Here is a 25,246-nt window from a genome sequence, read left to right on the forward strand (position 1 = left end):
CCAGCGTATGAACCAATCAAATAGATAATTGAACACCATGTGTCTTATGTTGAGCAATCAAATTTAGGATGATCAGAGAAGTAGAGTATCTATCATGTTTAATCGAGTCCATAATTTATGAGGTTAACTTCAGCAGCTATGATCTTGAAGAAATGTGCCAAACAAACACCTTTTTCTTCTGATGTTTTTATTTTGGCTTATAACGCAACGCTTATCTGTTCTAACCCTTTTTACTGCATCAGCTGCTTATGAGAGCGAGTGGAATAAATTTATAATTATTTAAAAAATCAAAATGAATGCATCTATTGATTTTCCATCTGACAGTAAGTAGCGCTGAATGTGTATTACTGTGCTGAATATACGATTTCTGATGTTATATTTTTTTCTTCTACATTATTGCGATGTTGTAATAAATAAATAAAACTGTGGCTTTTATCAGATATTTTTTTTCAATTTTAAGATGTTCTTACGTGTTTTATCTAACTATTTTGTATTATATAATTGGTTTATGCTTGTTTAATTTTTGAAAAGCTGTTGTCTTCAATATTTTTCGAAAATTGCTTTTTCAATGAACTTATATATTTATATTACAGCTATGTCTTCATGATATTGACATATTTGTACTAAGTAAACGAGACTAATTTACTCAAGTAGTTTTACATATGATAAGGGTAAATTTTTGAGTTCACAAACCTGTAATACCTATGCCTGAAATTTTTCAATTTTCGAATTAATGTAGAAAGGATATATTATGGTTTTACCAGAGATGGCTTTGTATTTTACACTTCAAACTTACCTACATATTAATTAATAGGATATTTTTGTTTTTATAAATATTCTGAATTTTTCATAATCATCAATGACCCATATAAGTGAAAAGTCACATTGTGTAAGTAAAAGAGTTTTTATATCAAACATAAGTCATACTCACAGTGTTTCAAGCCATTGTACTAAATTTATTTTCAAAATTATTGAATATTAGATCCGACAGCATAAGTAAATAGGTTCACAGGGTTCATTCTAGGCGGGGTTTGTGGGACAAGATATTCCATTGGCCCTTTGAATGAAACGTTTCAGCCCTGCATGCCGTTTGAGCTTGATTTTCTACCCCAGTATGTATATTTTTGTTAAAAAATTTAATTAAAAAAACCCGGAGAGATCTATTTGCACAGGTTTTTTGAAAAATGCAGTGGAGCATCGTTTATACGACGCCGAAAGGACCACCGAAAAACGTCGTATAAAACACAACGTCGTATATTCGACTTATACTTCTAAAACTGAAACTAATTCTGTTTTCAGTTAATTTTAATGTTTAACGTGTTGATTTACATAAATTTCTAAATTAGACAAAGCAAAACAAACAAATAACCAAAGAAGAAAAATTGCAGTGAGCAATTTGAATGTATGTTACCTTTAATTATATTTTCTTGGTATTAGTTTCTACAATGCTTTGAATAGCGAATTGAGCTTGCTGCTTTCTATACTGCAATTTTAGATTTCTAATCACGGCCAAATCAAATGGCTGAAGCACGCTTTGGCAGTTTGCAGGAAAAAAGAGAACTTTTACATTTTCCAAAATAATTAGTATCCGATGGGTGCGCTGGATATTGATCGATGAATAGCAAAATTTTTCGTTTTTGCCTCTTCCTAACATTGTCTACTTTTTTCAGTCATCTAGTAAAAATTATGGTCGTTATCTAAGCATCCTTAATGGCACCCTTTTCTGTATCATTCATGTTGGCAAATTCCGCCCTTTCTTAAAATACGCAACGAAAAAATTTATAATTAAATAACCGTGAACAAAATCTAAAAACCGACATGTAAGCAGGGTTCGTTGATTTAAATCAACTGATTTTTTTTTCAAAATCATTGATTTAAATCAAATGATTTTTTTTTAAAAATCATTGATTTAAATCAAATGATTTTTTTTAAAAAATCATTGATTTAAATCAACTGATTTATATCAATTTTAAAATCAATGTATATATTGATTTTAAAAGTTAAAAAACAGTGTTTTTTATTATTGATACTTTTATTATTTTCTTTTCTTAGTTTTAAAATTTATTTTAAATAAATTGCTGCATTAATTAATTTTAGTTAACAAAATTACTTTCTTTCTTGGTGTGTGTTAAATTCCAACGCATTTGAAATTGCATTTTTAAAAATCTTTTGATTCTTGAGATTGAAAGTACAGATTAAAGTACACATTAAATGCTGTCTTATTATAGAATTACATAGCTGTAGAAAGTAATTAATAGACATGAATTTCGAAGAAAAAAATGCGAATAATCTTAATTAAAATTCTACCTTTTGATTGAAACAGCATGGAATTAAAATCTACATTATATTTCATTGGTGGAAAATGTATATTTTTAAAGCTTGAGGTTGTAATAAAAAGAAATTACCCTAATATGCGAAAAATAGAAAAAAAAAGGCTAACGAATTCAGGTATTTTTTCCTGATATAGTGTCATTCTTCCCTTTCAAAGTCTATTTGAGGCAGTAGAATTATTAACTGGTAACTGGTATTTTTTTCTCATAAGATGTTTACAGTATATTTGACATTATCAGATTTTCTATTAAGAAATTTTGTGAAAAAAAATTCCAATGAGTGCATAGATTTTTAAAATTTTTTTTTTTAACTGATCTATTTTGATGTATATAATGATGTATATAAAAATGAATATTTTAATACAAAAATAAATAGATTAAATATTTATTTAATTTTTGATGAATGACTACATTTATAAACACAATATGTTACATTTATTTTGTCACATTAAAAATCAAGAGAAAAAAGAAATGCAATTTTAAATTAAAATTATGGTTTGCTAATTGAAACTTTAATTTAATTGTTAAAGAGTCTGTCCAAGCCAAATTTGCTACTGCTTAGGGTACCTTCACAAATTCAACTTGGGAAATCAACAAAGGAAAAACAATAGTTTCACAAAATACTTTTTTTTTTTTTAATTTTATTTTTGTGTTTCGTAAGAAACGAATAAATCCATATTTCTTTGTTGATTTTTTAATATTTTTATTTTCACAAATTATGTCTAAATTTTCACAAGATAAATACCTCTCAGAAAAACCTAGACAGACCACTTCCATTAAATTCTCTATTTCATCTAGTCTTCAAATTTCAATTATGCATTTGTTTCAAAATGATTGCTATGCATTCAAAGCTATGTATTGTAATGAAAAATTATATTAGTAAGTTAGAGCTTCTAAAATATTCTTATAATATTGTTTTAATATTAATTTAAATTTGATGAAACATTTATAAAGTATTTTTAATCATAAATTAAAGTTCTTACAATGTGTTTGAATAAAAATCAGAAAAATCTGATTTAAATAAAAAAAATCACGAACCCTGCATATAAGCGATTCTGTGTGTCGTATAAACGATATATTTTTCCATTAAAATGACTAGGAATGATTTGGGACCACACTAAAACTTCGTATAAATGTGAACGTTGTATAAGTGATCGTCATATAAACGATGCTCCACTGTACCTGTGATTTTCCAATAGTTATTTTTCAGTAGGAATTAATCTTGTTTTTTTACCATTTCAATATGATTTTTCAAATATATTTTATACATTTGTGGTTCGAGACATTCCATTTGCTCTTTGAATAAAAAGTTTTCACCCTGCATGCCTTTTAAGCTGGATTATGCGCTCCAGTATGTATATATATATATATATATATTTTAAAGTGAAGAGAGAAGAAATGATCTATTTGCACTGGTTTTTTGGAAAATCCCTGTGATTTTCCAATAGTTTTTTTTTTCAAGAAAAAAGTAATTATTTTTTTGTTTACCATTTCAATATCATGGTGCGTAGCGTTTTTAAAAACTGCTTAAAGGTGCTTATTTTCGATTTTCGTTTCTTGAAAGTCCTTATCGAAAATGAGAATTTTTTTCTTTACCATGTCGATTTTCGCCACATATCCAAAAGCTTAGTTTTCACATTGTTCTATTCAATGTTTTCACAATTCAATCAAACACAATGCATTTCGGCGTACCCTCGTCCCATAGCGTATGAATACGCCAATCATTTTACATGTTTGATGAAATACTTGCATGTCAGCATGTGCGTATGCTGAGCTGGGTTTGGTGAGATTCTTGCACTCTTATGTGCAAATCTGCTGCATTTTGCAAGAGATTCTCAATTTCAGGCTTCATTTCCTTCCCTCTGAATTTGAACTGAAAAATCTCTCCATCTTTTTATGGTGGCTAATATAATCAAGAAAAGAGTTCTTTGTCAGAAACTTAGTTATTTTATCATGATCATGTAAAGTCTTTGAAAATTATTTTGCATTTTGTTAATGTATAGTGCTTAAAAATATTTTTTGAGTGCTTAAAAGGTGCTTATTTTTTGTTGAAAGATTTGGCTATGCACCCTGAATATGGTTTTTCAAATATATTTAATACATTTGTGGTTTGAGACATTCCTTTTGTGTCCTTTGAATGAAAAGTTTCCATCTTATGTGAAGCTGGACAACGTGCTCCTTTATGTATATTTTTGTTATAAAAAAAAATAAGCAATCTATTTGTACCGGTTTTTTAGAAATCCATAAATCTATGTTTTCTGATAGTGTTTTCAACACAAACTAATCATTTTCTTGCCGTCTCAATGGTGTCTTTCAAATATATTTAATAAAATTTTGATATGCTCATTTAGATTTTAGCTCTCACTTTTTTAAAATGCGCGATACGTGACGATTCTGTTGTAATCTCTTGTGTTATACAGTGTGCCTAGTGTTTTTCAAAAGTGCTTAAAGCTAAAAGTTTTTGATTTGCATTTTCTAAAAGCCCTTAAAGGAGTTTTGTTTTACCCGTTTGTAAAAAAGTGCTTGATTTTTTATATTTTAAAAAGAGAATTTTTTTTGCTGTGTCGATTGTCGTTATAAATTACAAAAAATGCATGATTTTCTCAATTTTTTCTACAATATTTATCAAAAACTAATTATTTAATCAGGATTATGTAAAGTTTTTGAATTTTTTTCTCCATTTTATTGATTTTGTGTTTATGAATTAAGAACTTTAAACGATAGAAAAAAATAATTTTTATTACTGCATAGATCCTAATTATGATTTTTTAGGAAAGTGATGAAAAATATTTTTTTAGTGCTTGAAAAGTACTTAAAAGGTGCTTATTTTTTGTTGAAAAATCTGGTTACACACCCTGTTTATAGTATAGTTTTTTTCAGAAGTTATTTAAAAAATTTTCAGCCCTTTTCACTTCTGATATTTTTAGTACAAACTTATTATGACACACAAATTTGTGTCATTTGGCTTGTTTGATTCGAACTATTCTGTCACAATTTTTCCTTATTTTAAGATAGGTTTTTTGGTAGTTATTTATTATTATAGTGGTCCTTTTTATGTGATTTTTTATATTTTTTCAATAATTTTATAACATTCATTATGACATTCGAATTTAAGTTATCATTTTTTTATGCATTCTATTCATTACAATTATATAATGATTGAGGTTGTATGATTGTAGTTTTTTCAGATGTTATTCATCTTTTTTTTTTAGTATATGATTGCAACATGTAAATTTCAGATTTGAGTTATCACTTTTAGGCAGGTTTGATTTTTGACTAACGTGCTTCTCAATGCTATGACCAACCCCCGTGGCAGAATTGGCGACATTGTCGCTGGTGGAACATTACCTAGTTCTTGTAGAAAGATTTTTCTTTAGAAGAATAAAAGATTTTAGTTTTCGTTTCGACAGAAATTCACACATAATATTTGAATCATGCATTTAGATAGTAATTTTTTGACTCGCTCAATTTATGCAGATAGTATCGTAAATCGATGTAATGTTTTGATTGTATTTTCAGCAGTTATTGTTACTGATTTTCATGTAGTTTTCAATTATCCCAATATATTTGAAACAAAATGGAAAATTTGAATTGTGCATTTGAGTATTTACTTAAGTCAATGATGTTATCGAATTTTTGGCAGTTATTGCTATTGATTTCTTCATAGTTTCTAAATCCGATATTTTTATACGATATTATTTATTACAACAACCCAATCTCGAAAAGAAACACGCATTTGAGCAACCCCTTTTTAGAGGAGTCCGATTTGCGTGATTTTGTCGTTGATTTTTTTTCGGTGATTACTACTACAGATTTCATGATTTTTAATTTTTTTTTTTATTGTGATGATTTACAAATTAGGAATAGGCGAAGGAAATAATTTGTGTTTTTCCCCCCAACAAAATGCTAGAATATCACCTATAATATTAGAATAAAAAATTATGTAGTTTTTTTTCTGTTAACACAGTGCTTTTGTTATTTTAAATTAATAACATATATGTTTGTTATTATTAAAAGTATCTTGCAGAAAGATATGAGTGCTACAGATTTTTGTTACAGATAGCTCGAAAAAATTCTGCCACTGGGTGACCAACAACATGAGAGTTGGGTGTGGGTTTAGAGGGCACAGATGAAAACATCATGCCATACAATTTTTTTGTAACCTTTGCAGCTCCTTGCTCAGTCATCACTAGTCTCTGGGAGATATTTAGTGAGGCCTTTTAAATATTTTTAGTTTATAGTACTTCTTGGAAAGTAAAATCCTAGATTTTCACCTAAATATATTCTTGGAAAAAAAGCATGTTTTTTTCTTTTCGAATTTTATTCCTAAAAATTAACAATCACTTTTTTTCTTTTGTTTGAAACAGGGTTGGCAGGTTTTTGACATGTGACAGTTTTTGACGGTTTAAACCATGGTTTAAACCGTCACGTCAAANACAGTTTTTGACAGTTTAAACCATGGTTTAAANGGATTTTTGACGGTTTAAACCAGTATTATACCCTTGTCATGTCAAAAACCACTTTTTGACGTCAAAAACCCAACCCTGGTTTGAAATTTTATACTTGTATATAATTTTTATTGATTATATACATAGATTACTAGTAAGTCTATAAATGAGAAATTTTACATATTTTCAATGTAAAAACTAATTAGAAATTTTTTTTTTAAATGAAGTTTTTATAATTATTAAAAAAATTTAATCTTGCCGACTATGGAAATGCAGCGCCCATGACAAGTTGGCTCTGATTTTGTCCGTATTTTTCACCCATAAAAATATAAAAAATGTTTTTTTAGTGCTAAGATCATTGTTTCACATTATTATATCTTTTTTTTTTCAGACAAAACATGCCGAGGCAAGTGCATCCTAGAGATGCAGAAAATATTAGAGCCCTCAGTGATTATGGAGTTCTTTGAAGTTGTTCGGGACTTCCATAATGATGATAAGACTGCAGGAAAAGTAATATTCTAAGAGGCTTTTCAAAGCTTTGCATAATTAATTGTGCTTATTAACACGTTGAATGCCATGGGGGTCACCGGAGACCGACACTGAGTTTGTTCGTAGCGCCACGAGGATTGACCGGCGAAGCCAAGATTATTAGAAACACATAATTCGAGTAAATTTTGAATGCTTTTAATTTTTTTATATTTAGTTTGAAGAAATTAATGCAATGCATACTGAGAAAATCATTGTGGCCAGATGGGCAAGCCATGTAAAATTAGCGTGGCATTCAACGTGTTAACATTAATTTATTATTTTTTAAAAGAATTCTAATAATAAGTATAAGGTCTTAAGGGGCCGTTCATAAATAAAGGGGAAAACTGGGTTAGTGAAATTGTCACCAGCGCTGTGGTGTTGGAATCAGAGTTATGAAGATTTTTAGGTAAAAGGGAGTCAAAGTAATGGAGTTGCCAAAAACACATTGACTCCGACTCCAGTATTTGTTAGACAATTTGAATTTTCTTGGAAGATAAAAAATATTAAAAAGGCTATAGAAAAAAGAAATCTATGAACTTTCTCTAAGATTTAAATTTTTCTCAGAACAATTGGAGTACAGTATGGGGAAATGAAAACAAAAAAATCACAGATTAAATATTTTTGTATATTTTTTTAATACTTTTTCATCAAAATAAGAACTAATCCAATCATTGTTATTGTTATGCTTAAGAATATAATTTAAAAAAAATTATTAAAGTTTCAAATTTGATGTATATTATTTTTAACACTTGTTTTACTTCTGAACTGTATGTAATACAGTGTGGCTATGTGGGGTAGGGAGGTACAGTTGAGTGTGACGCTTTGTCGAAAAAGAGAGGAGGTGGTCAAAAATATTTTTAAAAATCTGACATCATTTGTGTACAGCCCCTAAGTTTAAAAAGTGCTTATATTTTCCTAACCTGTCATTTGGGCTTTTTAAAAAGTAATGAATTCTTTTTCAATTACCTTGGTGCATTGCAAATGCCAATGTAAATTGCAAGGTGTCTTGTTTAAATATTTCTGAATTGAAAAGGGGAGATTGCATCCTAATTGCAACAGAGGGTTGGATATGCTTTCCTGAAAAGGCCTCTGCAATTCGATGATAGAGCTCCTTCTGGGGCATAGGTGCAGCATTATGTGCTGGTGTTTTCTTGAAGCAGTTGATGGTGTTGGCAGCTGCCAGAGAAATTTGAGTCTGGATTATTCCAGAACAGGGTTGGGGTTTTGGACAGGACTCATGGGTTTTACTTTTTTCTATTTTATATCTGTCATTGAACAGTCGACCCAATTTTGGGTTTACGACTACTAATGTTCAACTCTGTAGCCTTGTAATTTTGAAGCAATCCAGAAGACGAGAAAACTCCTGGATCAGTACCAACAGAGGTATTGATTTGTTATGGGAACATGGAGAACTTTGTGGCTTGACATGTGCATCAGTCACCATTTACTACACAGGGAGTCTTCGGCAGGCTTGGATCGACCCTGCAAACTCTTGGACATGGGCTTAGCGCCCTCAGCTTGCTGTCCTAAACTGTCTTAAAGTATCCAAAACTTTTAACTTAGGTAAAAAGCAAAAAGTAAAAGGTGTAACCATTGTGCACATAATAATTAACATATATTAATAAATATTTGACACTTTTTATACCATTTGCTTTTGCTTATGAAAGGAAAATAATGTAATACAATAGGAAAATATTTATAACTTTTGCTGCTCCACAACTCAATGAACCTTATTAAATATGAATAAATGTGGTTTTAATACTGATAAATTATATTTTTGCATAAGGGTGTATTTTTGCAGTATTAAAAATAATGATATACTTTTTCAATAAAACAGAAACTTGTCTTCATTTTGTTTCTTGTTCAAAAATTAACTTTCTATTTTTTACAATATTCTTTTTAAAATTCTGACATAATTTGAATAAAAGGGTTTTAGACAGGACGGTTTAAACCGTGGATTAATCCATTCTGTTGGCAGCTCCGTTCTAAAATATTTGGAATTCCATGCATCGTCCATGACAGTTATGAGGTTGCAGTTGGTGAAAGAAGCATTGAGTGCTTTCTTTTTGTGTATAATGTATTTAATGCTTTTGCATGTGCATCACAGCTTCAGGAAAGCATTTCTTTCCTTGCAATGCTATGCGATTTTCAGTCGTAGGATGTACCCCATCTCCTCTCTGAAATGTTTAATTGAGACATCCTGTACATTGTAGGATTTGTACATTTTTATTATTAAGATGAAGTGTATTGTTTTGTTATTAAAGCTGAAGAATATAATATTGTCTGAAACTTCTGAAGCTGTTAAGCTGCTTAATGAGAGAGCATCAGAAATGATTCTTATGGTAGATGAGATGTTTCTGAATCGTCGTCAGCGTCAATCTTCCTTCTATCGTCTTTGTCACGACCTAGCTAGGAAGGCTTCACCAGAAGGAGACCATTTGCCCGATAAGTCGAAATGTGTTTGCTTCTCTGCGGAAAACTTGAGAAAGTTTAAGTAAGTTTACTTTCAAACTGGTTATCACACTTTTTTCATTTCTCTTAAAAGTTTCAGTGTGTGACAAATAATATAGTTTCTTCTAATTATGATTATGTTTTTTTCCTCAAAATTATGTATGTTGTGGCTGTGGGTTTATATTATTCAGTGTGGTTTCTCTGTCACTGAAACATGCACCCTGCATTTTAATTTTCGAGTAGAAAGCATTCATTTTTTTTTTTAATAATTTCAAAGCATTTTGAAAATTAATTCAACGGATTGAATTATGATTAGGCTTTTTTCTCAAAATTATGTAGGTTGTGCCTGTGGGTTCATATTATTCAGTGCGGTTTCTGTAAATTGGTGCCAGTGAAACATGCACTCTGCATTATTTAAATTTTTGAGTACAAAGCACACATTTTGAAAAGTATTATTTTATTTGATTTACTTCAGAGCATTTGAAAAATGAATTGAACGGGTTGAATTATGATTAGGTTTTTTTCCCTCATAATTATGTATCTTATGGCAGTGGGTTTATATTATTCAGTGCGGTTTCTGTAAACTGGTGCCAGTGAAACATGCACTCTGCATTATTTTAATTTTCCAGTTACAAGCATTTGTTGGCTGCCAACTTTTCAAACAACCCTCTTCATAGTAATGATGCAGCTATTTATTTGATCAATATTTTTCTACTATATCAAATTCTGTAGAAAATACAGTAGAAAAGGTGGTGGAGCTTGTGAGACTTTTTAGGCACTTATTTTTTTTAAATTTCTTTTTTTTTAAATAAATTTTAACCAAACTCAGTTTGGCATGTAGTTTTCTGCTTCATTTTAAATACTTTACTATGTCCTTGATGCAGTTTTGAGCTGTTACTATAAAACTATTAAAAGTACAAAGGAATAATAATCTAAATTTATTAATGAATATTTATTTATTAGACAAAGATTGGATTACTGGTAATGTGATTTTAAAGTTATCCATCAGTAAAATGGTCAAATCTTTAAATAAAGGAAAAAGTCTTACATACTTTATAAAATGATCTGAGCATTCTAAGAATAGGACAATACCTCCATCTACGCATGTTATATTTACAGATTTTAAATGCATGTACTCGTTAATTAATTAATAATTAAGAAATTTAATTAATTTTGCAGAACAAATTTATGAAATTTAAATTTTTTGAGTGCAATATTTATTTAAACATTTTAATTTTCACAAATAATTCATTCATAAAATTGTATACTTCACCTCCCTATCTGCTTATTAATCATTCAGTAAGTGCTCCACTAGTTTCAATATTCGGACGGCACTCACTTTAGAATTTCTTTAATTGTTCTGGTGTAGTTTTGTGTCCAGAAGTTCATGTGAGGAAAAATGCTAGTAAATAATTCATGAATGCCAACTCTACTGGATTTACCAGTAGATTACTGGATTTTGCCATTACTGGTTTGATAAAACTTCTCCTGGTTTTCGTACATTTTCGAAAATTCCCTAAATTAAGTTAGCTTCCTAAAAAAATCCCTTTTGAAATCGAATTTATTGCTTTGCTTGAATAATTAAATACATACTGCTAATACATAATGAAGTGAGTCTCATAGTTATTTATTAGTTAGAATCTTTTTTTTTTAATCTAAAATTTTCAGTTCATTTTTATTCATAACTCCTCTCTTAAATTAATTTTTAAAAAAAAGATTTTTAACTACCTTAATTTATGGAAGAAACGCCGCACTCGCGATACTGAGACTAAAAAGGAAAAAATCATGGTAAACGCCGCACCCATAATAACGATTTAACGGCAAAAGTGAATACAGTATAGGATCAAAAATCCGGCACTCACGGGACAGACGAAATTACGTATTTCGGAATTTGCCGAATTTCGGATCTATTCCAGAAATTACAATATGGCGCCCATATATTACGATAATTCAATTACACTTCAGAAAAAAATTCAGAAAAACCAGTAAATTTAGCTAAGTTTAAATTGTAGATTATTGTGACGCTTATCGTCACTCAAAATTAAAATCAAGAGAAAGGGCTAAGATTAGATTTCTAGAACATTTCAGAGTCTTCGATTAAGTAAAACTACTGTGGGAAATCTCCATCGGCAAATAGTAAGTTAAATACGGATAAAGTAATTCAAATAAACGATTAGGTTTAAATCTTACAATGTCACCCCCATCATGTGATTGACCCATCACGGGACAAACTCGAAAACAACAGTGACTTTTGAACTTGACCTTTCCTCAGATTTGTAACTTTTTATCACCCAAAAAATACGATATAAAAGCAGCCGAAGGAAAGGGTTGAAAAAGCAATCAAAAGCAATCAGCCTAAGTGACAAAAGGCCGAACCATGACTAAACTTGGTAAGTCTCTCTCCATCTATTCTAAAAAGCACGTAAGAATTAATGTATAAATAAGTTGAATTAATTGTATATTCTAATTCTAAAATAGTCCTGTAAATTGCTAAATTTTTGTTCAATATAGTTATGTTATTTTAATAATAAAATGTTACTAGTTAAAAGTAATACTTCTATTTATCCTTTATTTAAAAATTATTCAAAAACGCCACAAGTATTCAAAAGCACCACATTATGATGGGGTGAATTTAAAACTGTCCCATCTTTGGAAATTTCATTAATTAAAATAATAATGTATATGATATAATCAAGATGAAATAATCCGAATCCTCCGAAAATGAAATAATCGTTTCTTCTTCAGCGCAAGATCATTCTTATTTTTTTCTTTTACGTAACATAACAAGAAACGCTCACCTCTCAAAAAAAAAAGAAAAAGCTGACAAGGAACTACAAAAAGAGTAACAATTAATGCTAAGAAACTAACAATAAATAACTACAAAAAAGAAGCAAACAACTAATAACGATAAGAAAAGAACAAGTTAACAAGTAACAAAAAAAAGTAACAGTTAATAAGTAATAAAAAGATAAATAAATCGAATTTAAAAAAAAGCAGCAAAAGGGATAGGATTAATTTTGTACACCAAGTGAGAAAGAAGTTTCAATGTCAAAAGGGTGTGGCTAATTTATGGTCAAACAGGAGAGGGAAATGTGGGGACAAAGCAGTAAAGCACTTGCACAGCTGTCAAGATTGATTGATCAGTTTCTCCCAACTTGCATATCTTTATTTTGTTCATTGGAAATGCAGATGTTTTTACTTTTCAGTTTCAACTGCTTTAGGAATAGAAGTTTTGATTGACACAGATTTATTATTATTTCTCTTCATGCTTTATTTTTAAAAGATAAAATATAGTTGCTTACTTCAAAGGAAAGAAATTCCGAATAAAAAGAAAATATGACTGATTGCAACAACATTGTAACAAAGTGAGAAAAAAATGTGAAAGAGCTATCAACCACGCGGCTTGGCCGGAACTAGAGTGAGATCAACCCACTTTCTTTGAGGGGTGGAGGGTTGGCAATAGTGGCGCCATCTTTTGCCATAATTTGCAACTATTTTGATTAAAATTTTTATTTTCTCTTTGAAAAATGTAAAATTTATTTTTAAAATATCGCAACCGGCATAAACGCCGCACTCAAAATTTTAAAACTTTTAAACTCGTTAACTCCGCTGCGTTTCTTCCATAAATGACGGTAGTTTTTTTCTTAAATTAATAGTTTATTACTATTAAAATTGAGTTAACATAATAAAAAACATTTCTAGTTCGTTTAATGTCCATGAAAGGAAAATATTGCAGACCATTTATGTAGTTATTAGAGTGATAAAGTTTCTGATGACAATGAAAATCCCTAAAATTCCCTATATGTAAAATATTTAATATATTATGCAACAGTTATCTTGAGATTATATTATTTTGTAAAATCTACTGGATATTTTTTTTCCTAGCGATGTTGGTAGCTATGATTATTTCATATCAGGGTCATTATTTTGCTATGAAAGTTTTCCGTTACGACTAAAATTGTTCTCTTTTGAAATTAAAATTTAAGCTCAAAATGTGTTATTCTAGGTAATATTTTAAAAGATCCTACTAAAAAGTTCAGATTAAGCACCAAGGTCTTTTCAAACTCTGTTTCATAAATATAAAAAAAAAATAAGCAAACACAAATTAAGTTGAAAGTTTTGTTTTTCCAGTGTTGATCCAGGTGCTAATACAAACCTAGACTTCTCTTCCAATTTGATGTCAGTGAAGGAAGCAATAAAGCAGTACTTTGGAGAACTAAGGTGTACAAACTGTGAAAGGTTTATGCAATTATGTCGCTCTGGTAGCATGATGAGCTCAGTGTCTGATTGCAATTGCTCCAGTCCTTCTGTCGCTTCGCAGGTAGGAGTTTAACACTTGTTATTAGAATCTCAAATTGTGATTTAAGTAAAAACTATTGTTCTTTATTATACTGCAATAGAGAATATATTATAATAGTGTAAGGGTGCTCAGCCTTTTTGAGTGAAAGGCCACTTGCACACCAGGTTGATTAACGAAGGGCCACATTTTGTATTTGGACATGTTGACGGCAAATATAGTGATAGCTATTTAAACATTAGTGTTCTAATTTTTTTTGTCAATAAACTTAGTAATATATTTGTTGAAAATTAAAGGCATTAAATTATTAGAATTCATTCAAAAAGAAAAGAACTAATACTTTTTTTAAAAAAAAATTCTATTTTATATCAAAAATGGATTAATTAAATGGGCGATTTGAAACTCTTGTGCCGTAATAATATTTTAATAAAAATTCGGGATTTTCGAATTCATATTGAAAAGCGAATATAACTGCTTAAAAAACCATGTACATTTAGGATAATATCGTTTTGAAGAAAGCACGTTAAACAACATACATTTATTTACTATAGAATCTGTGAAAATCAAGCGCTTCAAAAAGTAATGATTTAAAAGTGCAATTAAAAATTTCCAACAATTATATTTTTATTTTGTTTAGAAGCTTCCGCAGGCCGCACTTCAGTAGTCGACAGGCCGCTGGTTATGCAACCCTATAATAGTGTATAAAATACATAATTATTTAATTGAGCAGAGTTACCAATTATTCTGGCCTATTCTTCTATTCAATATATGTATAATAGTGTATAATATGTACGGGAGAATTTTTTTTCTAGATTTGAGTGGCAACCGTACGCTAAATTTAGCCTTTTTTTCCCCCCAAAACTATTGTGGCATGCCTGTTTTCCATTTAGTAGAAATCATTAGTACACCAAGTCGTAATTGTATATTTCAACTTTTTTTTATTTATATTTTAGCACAAAGTACATGAAGCTATTTTAGAGCTCAGCAAGAGTCAAGAGAATAAAATGTGTCAGGATCCCTGGTACCTCACACAACTCAAAAGAGATGCTGACTATTTCATGAACAGATACAGGACATCTTCAATTTCTTCTTCCGATGAATCAGTGAATTCATTTGAGGTGATTTCGTGCTCTAATCAAGTGAATTTTCAAGAGACTGATGCCATGGTAACTTTAATAATCTTTCTATGCTTAATTGCTAAGCCTAACATTTTTACAATGCTAAAAGTAATAAAGATTGGCACATTATAGGACATTCTTTTTAAGTAATGCCAAGTTAATATTAATTTTCGGATTTATTTATAAAAATTAATTCATTTAGCCTGTAGCATATGCAGAGATGCCAAGTTATGAAAGTCAAAAATCAGGAGATTTTTACTGAAAATCAGGAGATTTTTCACGACATAGGAAATCAATCGTAACCAATACTTTTATGTATTAAAATTTAAAAATGAACATTTTATTTGTTAACATATAACAGTACATCAATGTTAACACATAAAAAATATAATTAGGACCTTAAGGGGGGAAAAACCATTTTAAAAGAAAGGATAAAATAGTTTCCACTGGGCAAAAAATTACACATATAAAAGATTATTGGGTCATTTTTGTATTGTAAACATTAGCAGCAGATTTTGCTTTTTGTAGGAAAGCTGAGTCAAATGCTTGGTCATAACAATTTCCGTGTAGGCCAGTTTTAGCTAACAACACTTTTTCTAGTGTGTCATTAGTTAAGTTAGGTCGAAATTTAGTTCTTGTTTTTGTCACAATACTGAAAATCCTTTCACATTCCGCATTGCTATGCGGAATAGTTAAAATCGATAACATTACTTTTGAAATGCCACTATATTTCAAGTTTCCATCAGCACTTTTAATTTTTCCTATGGAACCCCACTGGGTGTCTATTCTTTCAATTTTTTTTATTTCAGTTAAGTCCTCTAACTGGAGAGAGCAAAACTGTGCCTGTAGGATATCTACTGCGGTATCAATTTCTTTATCTGGTAAAATCAATTTAACTAAAATGGGAAATCTGTTAATAAAGTACTTAACATCCGGAAAAGAAGCTTGCTGAAGTCTTGAAACATCAGCTACTTGAGCATGCAGCACAACTTCATCTTTTATGGGAAATTTATGCAAAATATAGTCACATGCCCTGCATAAGTATTTTCTGATATTAATGTAAAACTGCTTCTGTTCTTCTTTCGATAATTCAGACACAATCTTTCCAGTAGCAGTTCCAATAACCAGATCTTCATCCTCTTTTTGGTTCTCTCTCTTGTGGTAATCAACATCATAGATCGTATTGACATGCATTATTCCACAGGGTTTTACAAATTTCGAGAGGATATTTCTGAATAATTCTCTGAGCATAGAATTAAAAGTATGAATTTTTGGAATTCTACACTGCAGAGTTTTATTAGCGGCATCAAATGTAGGTAGAATAAATTGCATAAACAAGCAATATGCTTTGTTTAGGTCGGAAGAGAGGAACATAAAAATTCTTTCTTCGCGAGATAAATTTTTAAAACTAGACTGTTCCAGTTTAGGAAGTTGTTTTTCTTGTGATGATTCCATTTCACTTTTCCTTTTATTACTTCTAGAAGTGCTTGGCTGAGTACTACCAGTTACTGATGGAGAAACATGCTTCTTGATAGAACTTGAAGCAGCAGACGTGACTGCATTTTAACAAACTTTGGGAATTTTGTAGCTGTCCAAAGATGATGAAATATTTGGTTTAGAAACCTTTACTTCTTCTTTAAAAAAACTTAGGAGTGGATTCCACTGCTCAAGGATCCTTGACAAACATATGCCAAGTGAAAGCCAACGTGTGCAGACATGTTTAAGAATTTTTCTTGTTTCAGTATTATGGATTTGCTGAATTTTTTTTTAATTTATCCTTCCTTTTGGAACTCTTTTCTAGATAATAATAGATATCTACAATACTCTCATCAATTTGAACTGGCAAACAAGCAGCACTTTTCTCTGCTGCTAAATTAATTAGGTGGCAGACACAGCCTACTACGTGTAGACTAGAATTTTCGTTTTTTAATATGCCTGCAACACCAGCCTTTGCTCCTATCATTACAGGTGCATTGTCTGCACCAAAAGCTAGACAATTCAAGCTAGGAATTTCATTTTCTTTTAAGACCTTAATAATCAGTTGGGCAATATTACACCCTGTTGAATCCCCTTCAAGAGCAGGAACAGTTAACAAATTGGATTCGATTTCCGATTTAACTGGGTTAAAGCAGGTAACAACAACTGGATACAGTTTTGAATCTGTATTGTTGCTGCCATCTGTAGACATACAGAATGGAGCAGTTCTAATGAGACCCAACAATGCTGATTTATACTTCATGCCCATTTCCTTAACAATTGCAGTTGTTTTGGTTCTTCCGCTGGAGTACTTTTTGGAAATTTCGCTGTCCGGAAACATTTTCCGGAATAAAGAACCTGCGTGGTCCGAAGCGCTCAAAGGAAGATTGTGTTCGACTAAAAATGCGGAAAAGAGGCATTCCGCATTTATCACCCATTGGTCCTTAGATTGGGAAAAGACATTCAGTTTTTTATTCTGATCAACAATCTTCACTTTATCTTTATGTTTTAGTGTTGAGACGTGTTTCACAACATCCGATCTTCCACCATGAGCCACGTTAAAATCAGTTTGACACACGACGCACATGGCAAACGTGTTGCCTTTCCTTGACGAAATAATACACGGAAACTCATCCGTGTATGCCTTCTGAAAACTCGATGAGTACTTGATTTTTTTAGAAGACATATCTCTGCAAATCAACGAAAATTAGCCGATCATAAAATAGACATGACACTATGAACACCGCATGCACATGATAAACAAAAAATAAGATTGAGTATTGTAACGTGCTACGAGCTCTTTGTTTTCGCTTATAGCTCACAAATAAGATTTAAGCAGCTAGCGCAGATTTGCCAACCACATACTTCCGAAGTGCATGCCTTGGAGGAGGAAATCTCCCAGCCATCCTCGGCCATTCAGAGCTCTTTAGTCAATACGTCTTAAAGACGCTGAAATCTCATTGGACTACTAGCAGGTGACGTATTTAGCCACGCCTACTAGATAATACATGATTTAGACACTGCGCGGCAACATCCTGTGATGAAAAGATACTGTCATGTGTGGGCAAAAATAACGAAATATCGTAAGATTATCGTACGAAAGACGGAAAATCGGGAGAAAAACGGTTAAAATCGTAGTGGCGGAAGTTCGATCAAAAATCGGGAGTCTCCCGCCAAAATCGGGAGACTTGGCATCTCTGCATATGGATAGTGAAGAAAATTCCGAACTACACAAAAATAAATTTCATTAATTTTTACCAAGTTGACTGGAAATTGAATAATGAACTGGACAATTTTGACATTTGCATCTATATATAAAGTTTGTGTCGCATTAGTCAATGAGTAACCAATCACTCAAAGGTCTATGAGCATTCACAAATCAGAATTAAGCTTTCTCTCAGGTTCACAAAAAAAAAAAAAAAAAATCAAAGAGGTTCACTAGAAGCTCTACTTTTCACTACAAGCAATACAATTGCCTGAAATAAATTTGATAAAGATTAACACATAATAGGGCATTCTTTTTAAGTAATGCTATGCTAATGTCAATTTTGGGATTGAGATTTATTAATAAAACTAAATTCATTTAGCCTGTAGCATTTGGATACTGTAGAAAATTCCAAGCTACACAAAAATAAATTGCATTTATCATAGTGCGTACCGTTTTTAAAAAGGGCTTAAAGGTGCTTATTTTTTATTTTCTTTATTTAAAAGCCCTTAAATGTGCTTTTTTTCATTGGGCGTTTTTAAAAAGTCCTTAATTTTCTCTTTTCAAAAATGAGATTTTTTTCGTTACCATGTCGATTTTCGCCAGGTATTATGCAAAAGCTTTCTTTTCTCATTTTTCTATTCAATGTTTTCACAATTAATTTATCGGCGTACCATTGGTCCATAGCGTATGAAAGTGCCAATCATTTTACATGTTTGATTAAATACTCGCAAGCTCGCATGTACGTCTACTGAGCTGGGTTCGATAAGATTATTGCACTTTCATATGCAACTCTGCTGCATTTTGCAAGATATTCTGAATTTCTGGTTTCATTTTCCACCTTCTGATATCTAATCGAAAAATCTCTTGATCATTTTATAATGGCTAATCTAATCAAGACAAGAGCTCTTTGTCAGAAATTAGTTGTTTTATCTTGATCATGTAAAGCCTTCGAAAATTATTTTGCATTTTGTTAATGTATTCAGTGCTTAAAAATCTTTTTTGAGTCCTTAAAAGGTGCTTATTTTTGTTGAAAGATTTAGCTATGCACTCTGTAATTGCTGAAAAAAAGATAGACTCCTCAAATGCGTGTTTTGTTTCAAGATTAGGTTATTGTAATAAGTAATAAATAATATTGTATAAAAAATATCAGATTTAACTATGGAGTAATCAATAGCAATAATATATTGCCTTGAAAAGTAAATACTCAGATGCACGATTCAAATTTTCCATATTGTTTGAAATATATCGGGATATTTAACAACCATGTGAAAATCAATATCAACTAGCGAAAATACAATCGAAACATTACATGGATTTACGATACTATCGGCATAAATTGAGAACGTCCAAAAGTAAATATCTAAATGCATAATTTAAATATTACTCAAATTTTACGTTGATTAGGTAATTTTACGAAGATTAGGTCGTAAATTTCTGAAGAAAAGAAGAGTAGAAATTTTTACTTTTCAAAAGAAAAATCTTTCTGCATGAACTCTAACATTCTGCACCAATGTCACTGCGATTCTGCCACGTGGATAATTAGTCATTTTGTTTTATAACTTTAATGTGTTTCTTTTTTAAAATTTTATTTAAATTTAATAATTTCTATATATTAAGTACAAATTGAATTTTGCCTTTCAGGATAATGAAAGTCTCAGTAGTGATTTAAGTATTCAAGAAGAAAGCGACAAGCTCTCAGATCCTCTTCAAAATTCCTCTGTCTGTCCTGCTTCTGATATACAAAATTTTAGCAAGAACTTAAACAATAAGTTGATGCATTCTTTTTCAACAAACTTAACCGATGCAAATAAAGGCAACGTCGACACGCAATGCAGAGCTAATGAGGCAGCTGAAAGCTTAAAAATCACCAGAAAGAGATTAAATCCTGCTGATGTTTTGAGGCAATCCTTTAGTCCTTACTTTGACAAGTGCAATAACGCTCAGATACCGTACCATTCTACAAAAAGAAATGATCTTCCAAAAGTTGAAGCTCGTCCTGCAGAATGCTTGAGACACAAACTACTGAAGCTCCGCATTGATTCAAGACTAACCGAGTTTGGGACGGTGAAGAAACCGGTTAACCTTACACGTTATGAAAAACCTTCTGTTTCTTTGAAGTCTTCTTTAGATTCTTATTTTAAGAAAGAAGCCTTAAAAAATTGGCTCCGTAATTAAATTATATAGGTTTTTTATTGATATATAAGAAAGACAACTAGCACGCCATTCCATTCCATTGACAGGGTTGCCAATAACTGCAAATTTTCTGTAAATTTCAGGCATGAGCTTCTTCCACTCCAAATTTTCTGACTTTCCAAACTTTAGAAAAATAATATTATTAATAATCATGATTTATATTTAAAGCTTAACAATCTGTGGGACTCTCAATGTACACATAATGAAAAACAAATTTAAATAAATGTGTAAATAATTGTTTCACACCAGGGTTCCCACGGGTCAGGGAGAACAGGAAAAACCTTGAATTGTCAGGGAAAGTTGCAATTTCTTTACATAAACCTGGAATATTCCTATATCATACCTGGAAAATAACCAGTCTTAAAATTGTCAGTAACAGTAATTAGTTATCGAGATTCTAGTTAAATAATTCTAACATCTATTACAATTATTTGTTGTAAAAATTTCACATTTTTGTCAAAAAGAAATGTTCCTTTCCTCATTTAATAATATTGTTTTACACAATAAATCTAATATTTCATATTACGAATAAAGGAATCAAAGTTTTCTGATGAAAATATGATCTCAATTTTTATTGAAATTTACCTGTTATACCTGGAAAAGTCAGGAGATTTTTTTTTCCTTTCTGAAATTGAGTGGGAACCCTGTCACACACTCTTTTATGAGCTTTTTCATTATTTAAGCCTACTCTTATGCCTGAAGTTTAACAGATTTTAGCTCCTATTACAAAGTTGCTAAAAGCTTTTAAAAATTGCAAATATATATATATATATATAATTTTCTTTTTTTTTTTTTAATGTTTTTATTATTGTTATTTTCTTTTACTTTATTTTCTTTTCCAGTTTGTAAATTTGATAAACTCTTATTTGGAAATTTTTTTTTAAATTTGTGAGATTTAAATTTTTTTTTCAGTAACTAAATTCAAAGCTATCTTTCCATTGTTTTTTTTAATTGACTGTTAATATTTGTGCATATAATCTTACTCCATTTATTTTATTTAAGCTTATTTTCATTGCTAAAAATTTAGTAACTTAGAATCTGCTAAAAATTACAAAGGAATCTAAATTTTTATTATTCTTATTTTTATGATTCTTCCATAATTTCTTTTAATTTACGTAGTTTGTAAATTTGACAAATTCTTATTTGGAAATTATTTTTTTTTAAAAAAAGACATTTTTTTTCTTCTTTAATTAAATTAAAAGTTATCATTTATTCTAATGCTTTTTTTTAAAAAGTTGACTGCAAATATTCATACAATGAAATGCTTTAAAGGCCACTCCATGAAATATATTTATTTTTATATCATACTTTAAAAATTCATGAATGTGTGAATATGAATTTTGTTTTGCATTTTAAATCACTTCTAGAAATAATTTCTGTTATTTCAATAAAATAGCTTGGTCCCTAAGTTAGGTCCCTTGTTACTATATGTTGGCATCCCTGTATTTAAAAGGAATATAACAGAAGGTGCTCATAAAATAAAATTATTCATTAAATAAATTTATTGTGGTGTTGTAAATTAATTATATTGTTCACAAGCAATAATTTGTTCCCTATTTTTACAAAAATAAACCCGAAAAAGGCTAATAATTAGGGTCCTCTAAATTACACTAAGATGCAAAAAATGCTATTTAATTTCTTCACATAATAGATATAAAAATAAAACTATTGATTAAATAAGATTATAATTTCAATTTGTAGCTTTAATGACAAATTTTCTTTAGTTCATGAGGAATGGTTTATTCTATATTTTTACAATTAAAAGAAAGCTAATAATTAAGGCTATAAATTATGCAAAGATGCAAAAATTATCTTTATTTACCATATGATTTACAGTTTCCCATGCAACTTGACCTTTTTCAATTCTATGAATCACCTTTGAACTTAAATGTCAACCTCTAACCTAAATTTAATCAGATATTGTAGTTCAGAGGTAGTCACTAAAAGATTTTCTGAAGAGAGGCAGGTGCTTTCTATGTTGCTTTGTTTAGTACAGCGGTACCCAAAAAAGAGTTCCATGGAACATCAAGGGTTCCATGGAAAGGTTAAAAAGGTCCCGAGAGTTAGAATTTTTTTAAAAACCAATCATGATTTTTTTAAATCTGTTGTTTAGATTCTCTCAGTAATCCATTGTTTTTTTAGTATTTTGGCTTTGTTTTTTAAAAAAATATGTGCATTTTTCTAATAAACTAGACATAGCTGTCAACTCTACTGTACTTTCCAGTAAACTACTGGATTTTGTCAGTTTCTCCAGTTTATTTAAAATTCTCCTGGTTTTTGTATATTTTAGAAAGTTGCCTAAAAGTGAGTAAGTTTTCTAAAAAAATCCCTATTGAAATAGAATTTTTGCTTGGAATATTGCTTGCTTGAATATTTAAATAAGTATTACTAATACATAAAGAAGCAAGCCTAATTTATATTGAAACTTTTTTTGTTCTAAAATTTTCAATTTATTTTTCATTCAGAATTCCATTTTTAAATTAACAAAAATCTTTAAATTAAATGTCTATCACTGTTCAAAATTAGAAAAACATAATTCATATCATTTGAAGTTCATTTAATGTCAGTCATAACTAGAAAATATTGCAGTTTTTCTATTTTGATGATTCTAAAAATCTCTAAGTGTAAAATATTTAATACATTATGTACCAATTATCATTAAGTTTATTTTATTTTTTAAAATCTGCTGGATTTTCTTCTATCTATGTTGGCAGCTATGTCTAGAGAATAAATTTTGAATAAGACAGTATTTAATAAAATATTGCTGGCAATAATATTTCCTGTTAAGCTCTTTAATTCAAAAAAGAAACTCAACAACGGAGAGAAATGTTTCAGTAAAGACTGTATTTCGGCTTATTTGATTCATTTTTAGCTTTATACCAAAAACTAATTTCAGACTAGACTAAATGCTGTGGAAGTTTCTGAAATTAAACTGTCAGTAATTAAACCTAGTTTTAAGACTTTTTGATGGTAAAACTATAGAAAAAATTCAATTTTCCCTTCAAATATTTTTTAAAAAAATTTATTATTGGTTGATACATTAAATATTGGTAATGAATGTAATTTATAAAGTGGGATTCCACCGAAAGAATGTTCATTTACTGTATTTGCATTGCTTTGTACATGTATATGCAATATGTACAGGACTTTATTTACAGCATGAATGTATTTTTTCAGATTCATAAACCAAAACTTTTTTTAATAAAGTTTCATTATCTAATATATTTTACAGTTTATCTAATATAGTTTACAGTATCTATTTTTGTGACATGTTATCTCTGATTATCTGAAATCTTTGTTTTCTATAAATATGTTATTGTAAATCAACCAGTTCAGTTAATTACAAATTTATGCTTCATATGCATGCCTGAATAATATCCTACAGTTGCATTTAGTTTGCGTGTTCAAATTTGTGTTCATATTGTAGTCATAAATGTATTATGCTTTTGACATGTATAAATCTTATAGAACTATCTGCAGCTTCTTGAAGTATGGCAGTGAAAGAAAAAAATATTATTTTCTTTGGTAAAATATAAAAATAAAAAGCTGCAAAAATTTTGATTTATTGTCTTGTTTCACCTGTGTTTTGCTGTGGAAATATTTTATTTAATAAATAGTTCTAAGTTTATTTTGTTATTAATCATTTTATTATTGATCTTACACGAAATAAGCAAATACTATTATTGTCACTTCTTATATACAACCAATAAAATGTGCTCACTAATTTGTTTTGCTATCTTATCTTTTATTATTTTGAAATTAAGTTTTTATTTTACTTCAATAAAAAAATAAGTATATATATAAAAAATTTTGCTTTAAATTAAATTTTCTTTTTTCATTAGAAACTTAACTTTTTTGTTGTTAATAATAAAAAAAATGATAAATTTTAATGAAAACATTATTTTTTAAAATTTTCTACAACCGACGGTGAGCAGCCTATTGGGAGAAATTTGCCTTTGTGAAGCACTTTTTTGATGGAACTAACCCATATTTATGTTACATGGATATGAAGACCACGAGAACCTCCCACGGTTAGCCTAACGGCAAGTTGACTCTAACGCATGATTCGTCTCTCTCACGGTGTTGCACGCCAGGACGAGATTAAAGTTACAGAATCTCGTACCGGCGTGCAACAAGTACCGTGGTAAGTTCAACCCGAATGCGATTTATCAATTATTGAAAAATGATGTTGCACTGCAATAAAAGAATGGAGTCAGAATTTTTATTAATTTTCCTTTTCTTAGCTTCCCTACATCTATCCTGGCAAATGGAATTAAACTTCAACATCTGTTTTTGTAAAAAAAATTCCCTACTATTGCTGAATCCAAATCTGCTTTAAGTTACACCCTCTCCCCAATGTACTGACATGATGGCCAAAGATAAATCAAGGTTATTTGGAAGGAAAAAAAATTGTGCTAGGACAATAAATAGTTGTGAAATGAAAAATAAAGATATCAATGGTTTCCGGAAAAAGTTAGTCGTTCAGTGACAGGTGTAAAAAGATATACAAGGTTAGCTCCCATTTTTGTTTTACAAAATTGCGTTAATAATTTTATTAAAGAATTTGAACGTGACATATTTTTTTTTTTATATCCATCTTTGAACAGCCGACCCAATTTTGAGTTTACGACTACTAATGTTCAGCTCTGTACCCTTGCAATTTTGAACCAATCCAGAAGACAAGAAATCTTTTGGAT

General features: G+C 29.9%; 1 protein-coding gene across 1 annotated transcript; it reads left to right on the top strand.

The window, feature by feature from the left end:
* The first annotated feature begins 46 nt into the window (after nt 1–46).
* LOC107454717 (uncharacterized) lies at nt 47–24,273 on the top strand. The gene is made up of 6 exons (XM_043049636.2): nt 47–323; nt 7,170–7,288; nt 9,571–9,800; nt 13,889–14,078; nt 15,008–15,220; nt 19,998–24,273. The coding sequence occupies exons 1-6, from the start codon at nt 293–295 to the stop codon at nt 20,529–20,531; spliced, it is 1,317 nt and encodes a 438-aa protein (XP_042905570.1). The 5' UTR covers nt 47–292; the 3' UTR covers nt 20,532–24,273.
* The last annotated feature ends 973 nt before the right edge of the window (nt 24,274–25,246 follow it).

The sequence above is a fragment of the Parasteatoda tepidariorum genome, chromosome 10, assembly GCF_043381705.1.
Source record: "Parasteatoda tepidariorum isolate YZ-2023 chromosome 10, CAS_Ptep_4.0, whole genome shotgun sequence".
Lineage (NCBI taxonomy): Eukaryota > Metazoa > Arthropoda > Arachnida > Araneae > Theridiidae > Parasteatoda > Parasteatoda tepidariorum.

Bases quoted from the DNA above. Each gene is read 5' to 3' on its own strand.
- LOC107454717 (XM_043049636.2), top strand. From the start codon at position 293: ATGAATGCATCTATTGATTTTCCATCTGACA. The intron at 7,289-9,570 runs GTAATATTCTAA...TTGTTATTAAAG, and splicing joins ATGATAAGACTGCAGGAAAA to CTGAAGAATATAATATTGTC. The intron at 9,801-13,888 runs GTAAGTTTACTT...TTGTTTTTCCAG, and splicing joins GAAAACTTGAGAAAGTTTAA to TGTTGATCCAGGTGCTAATA.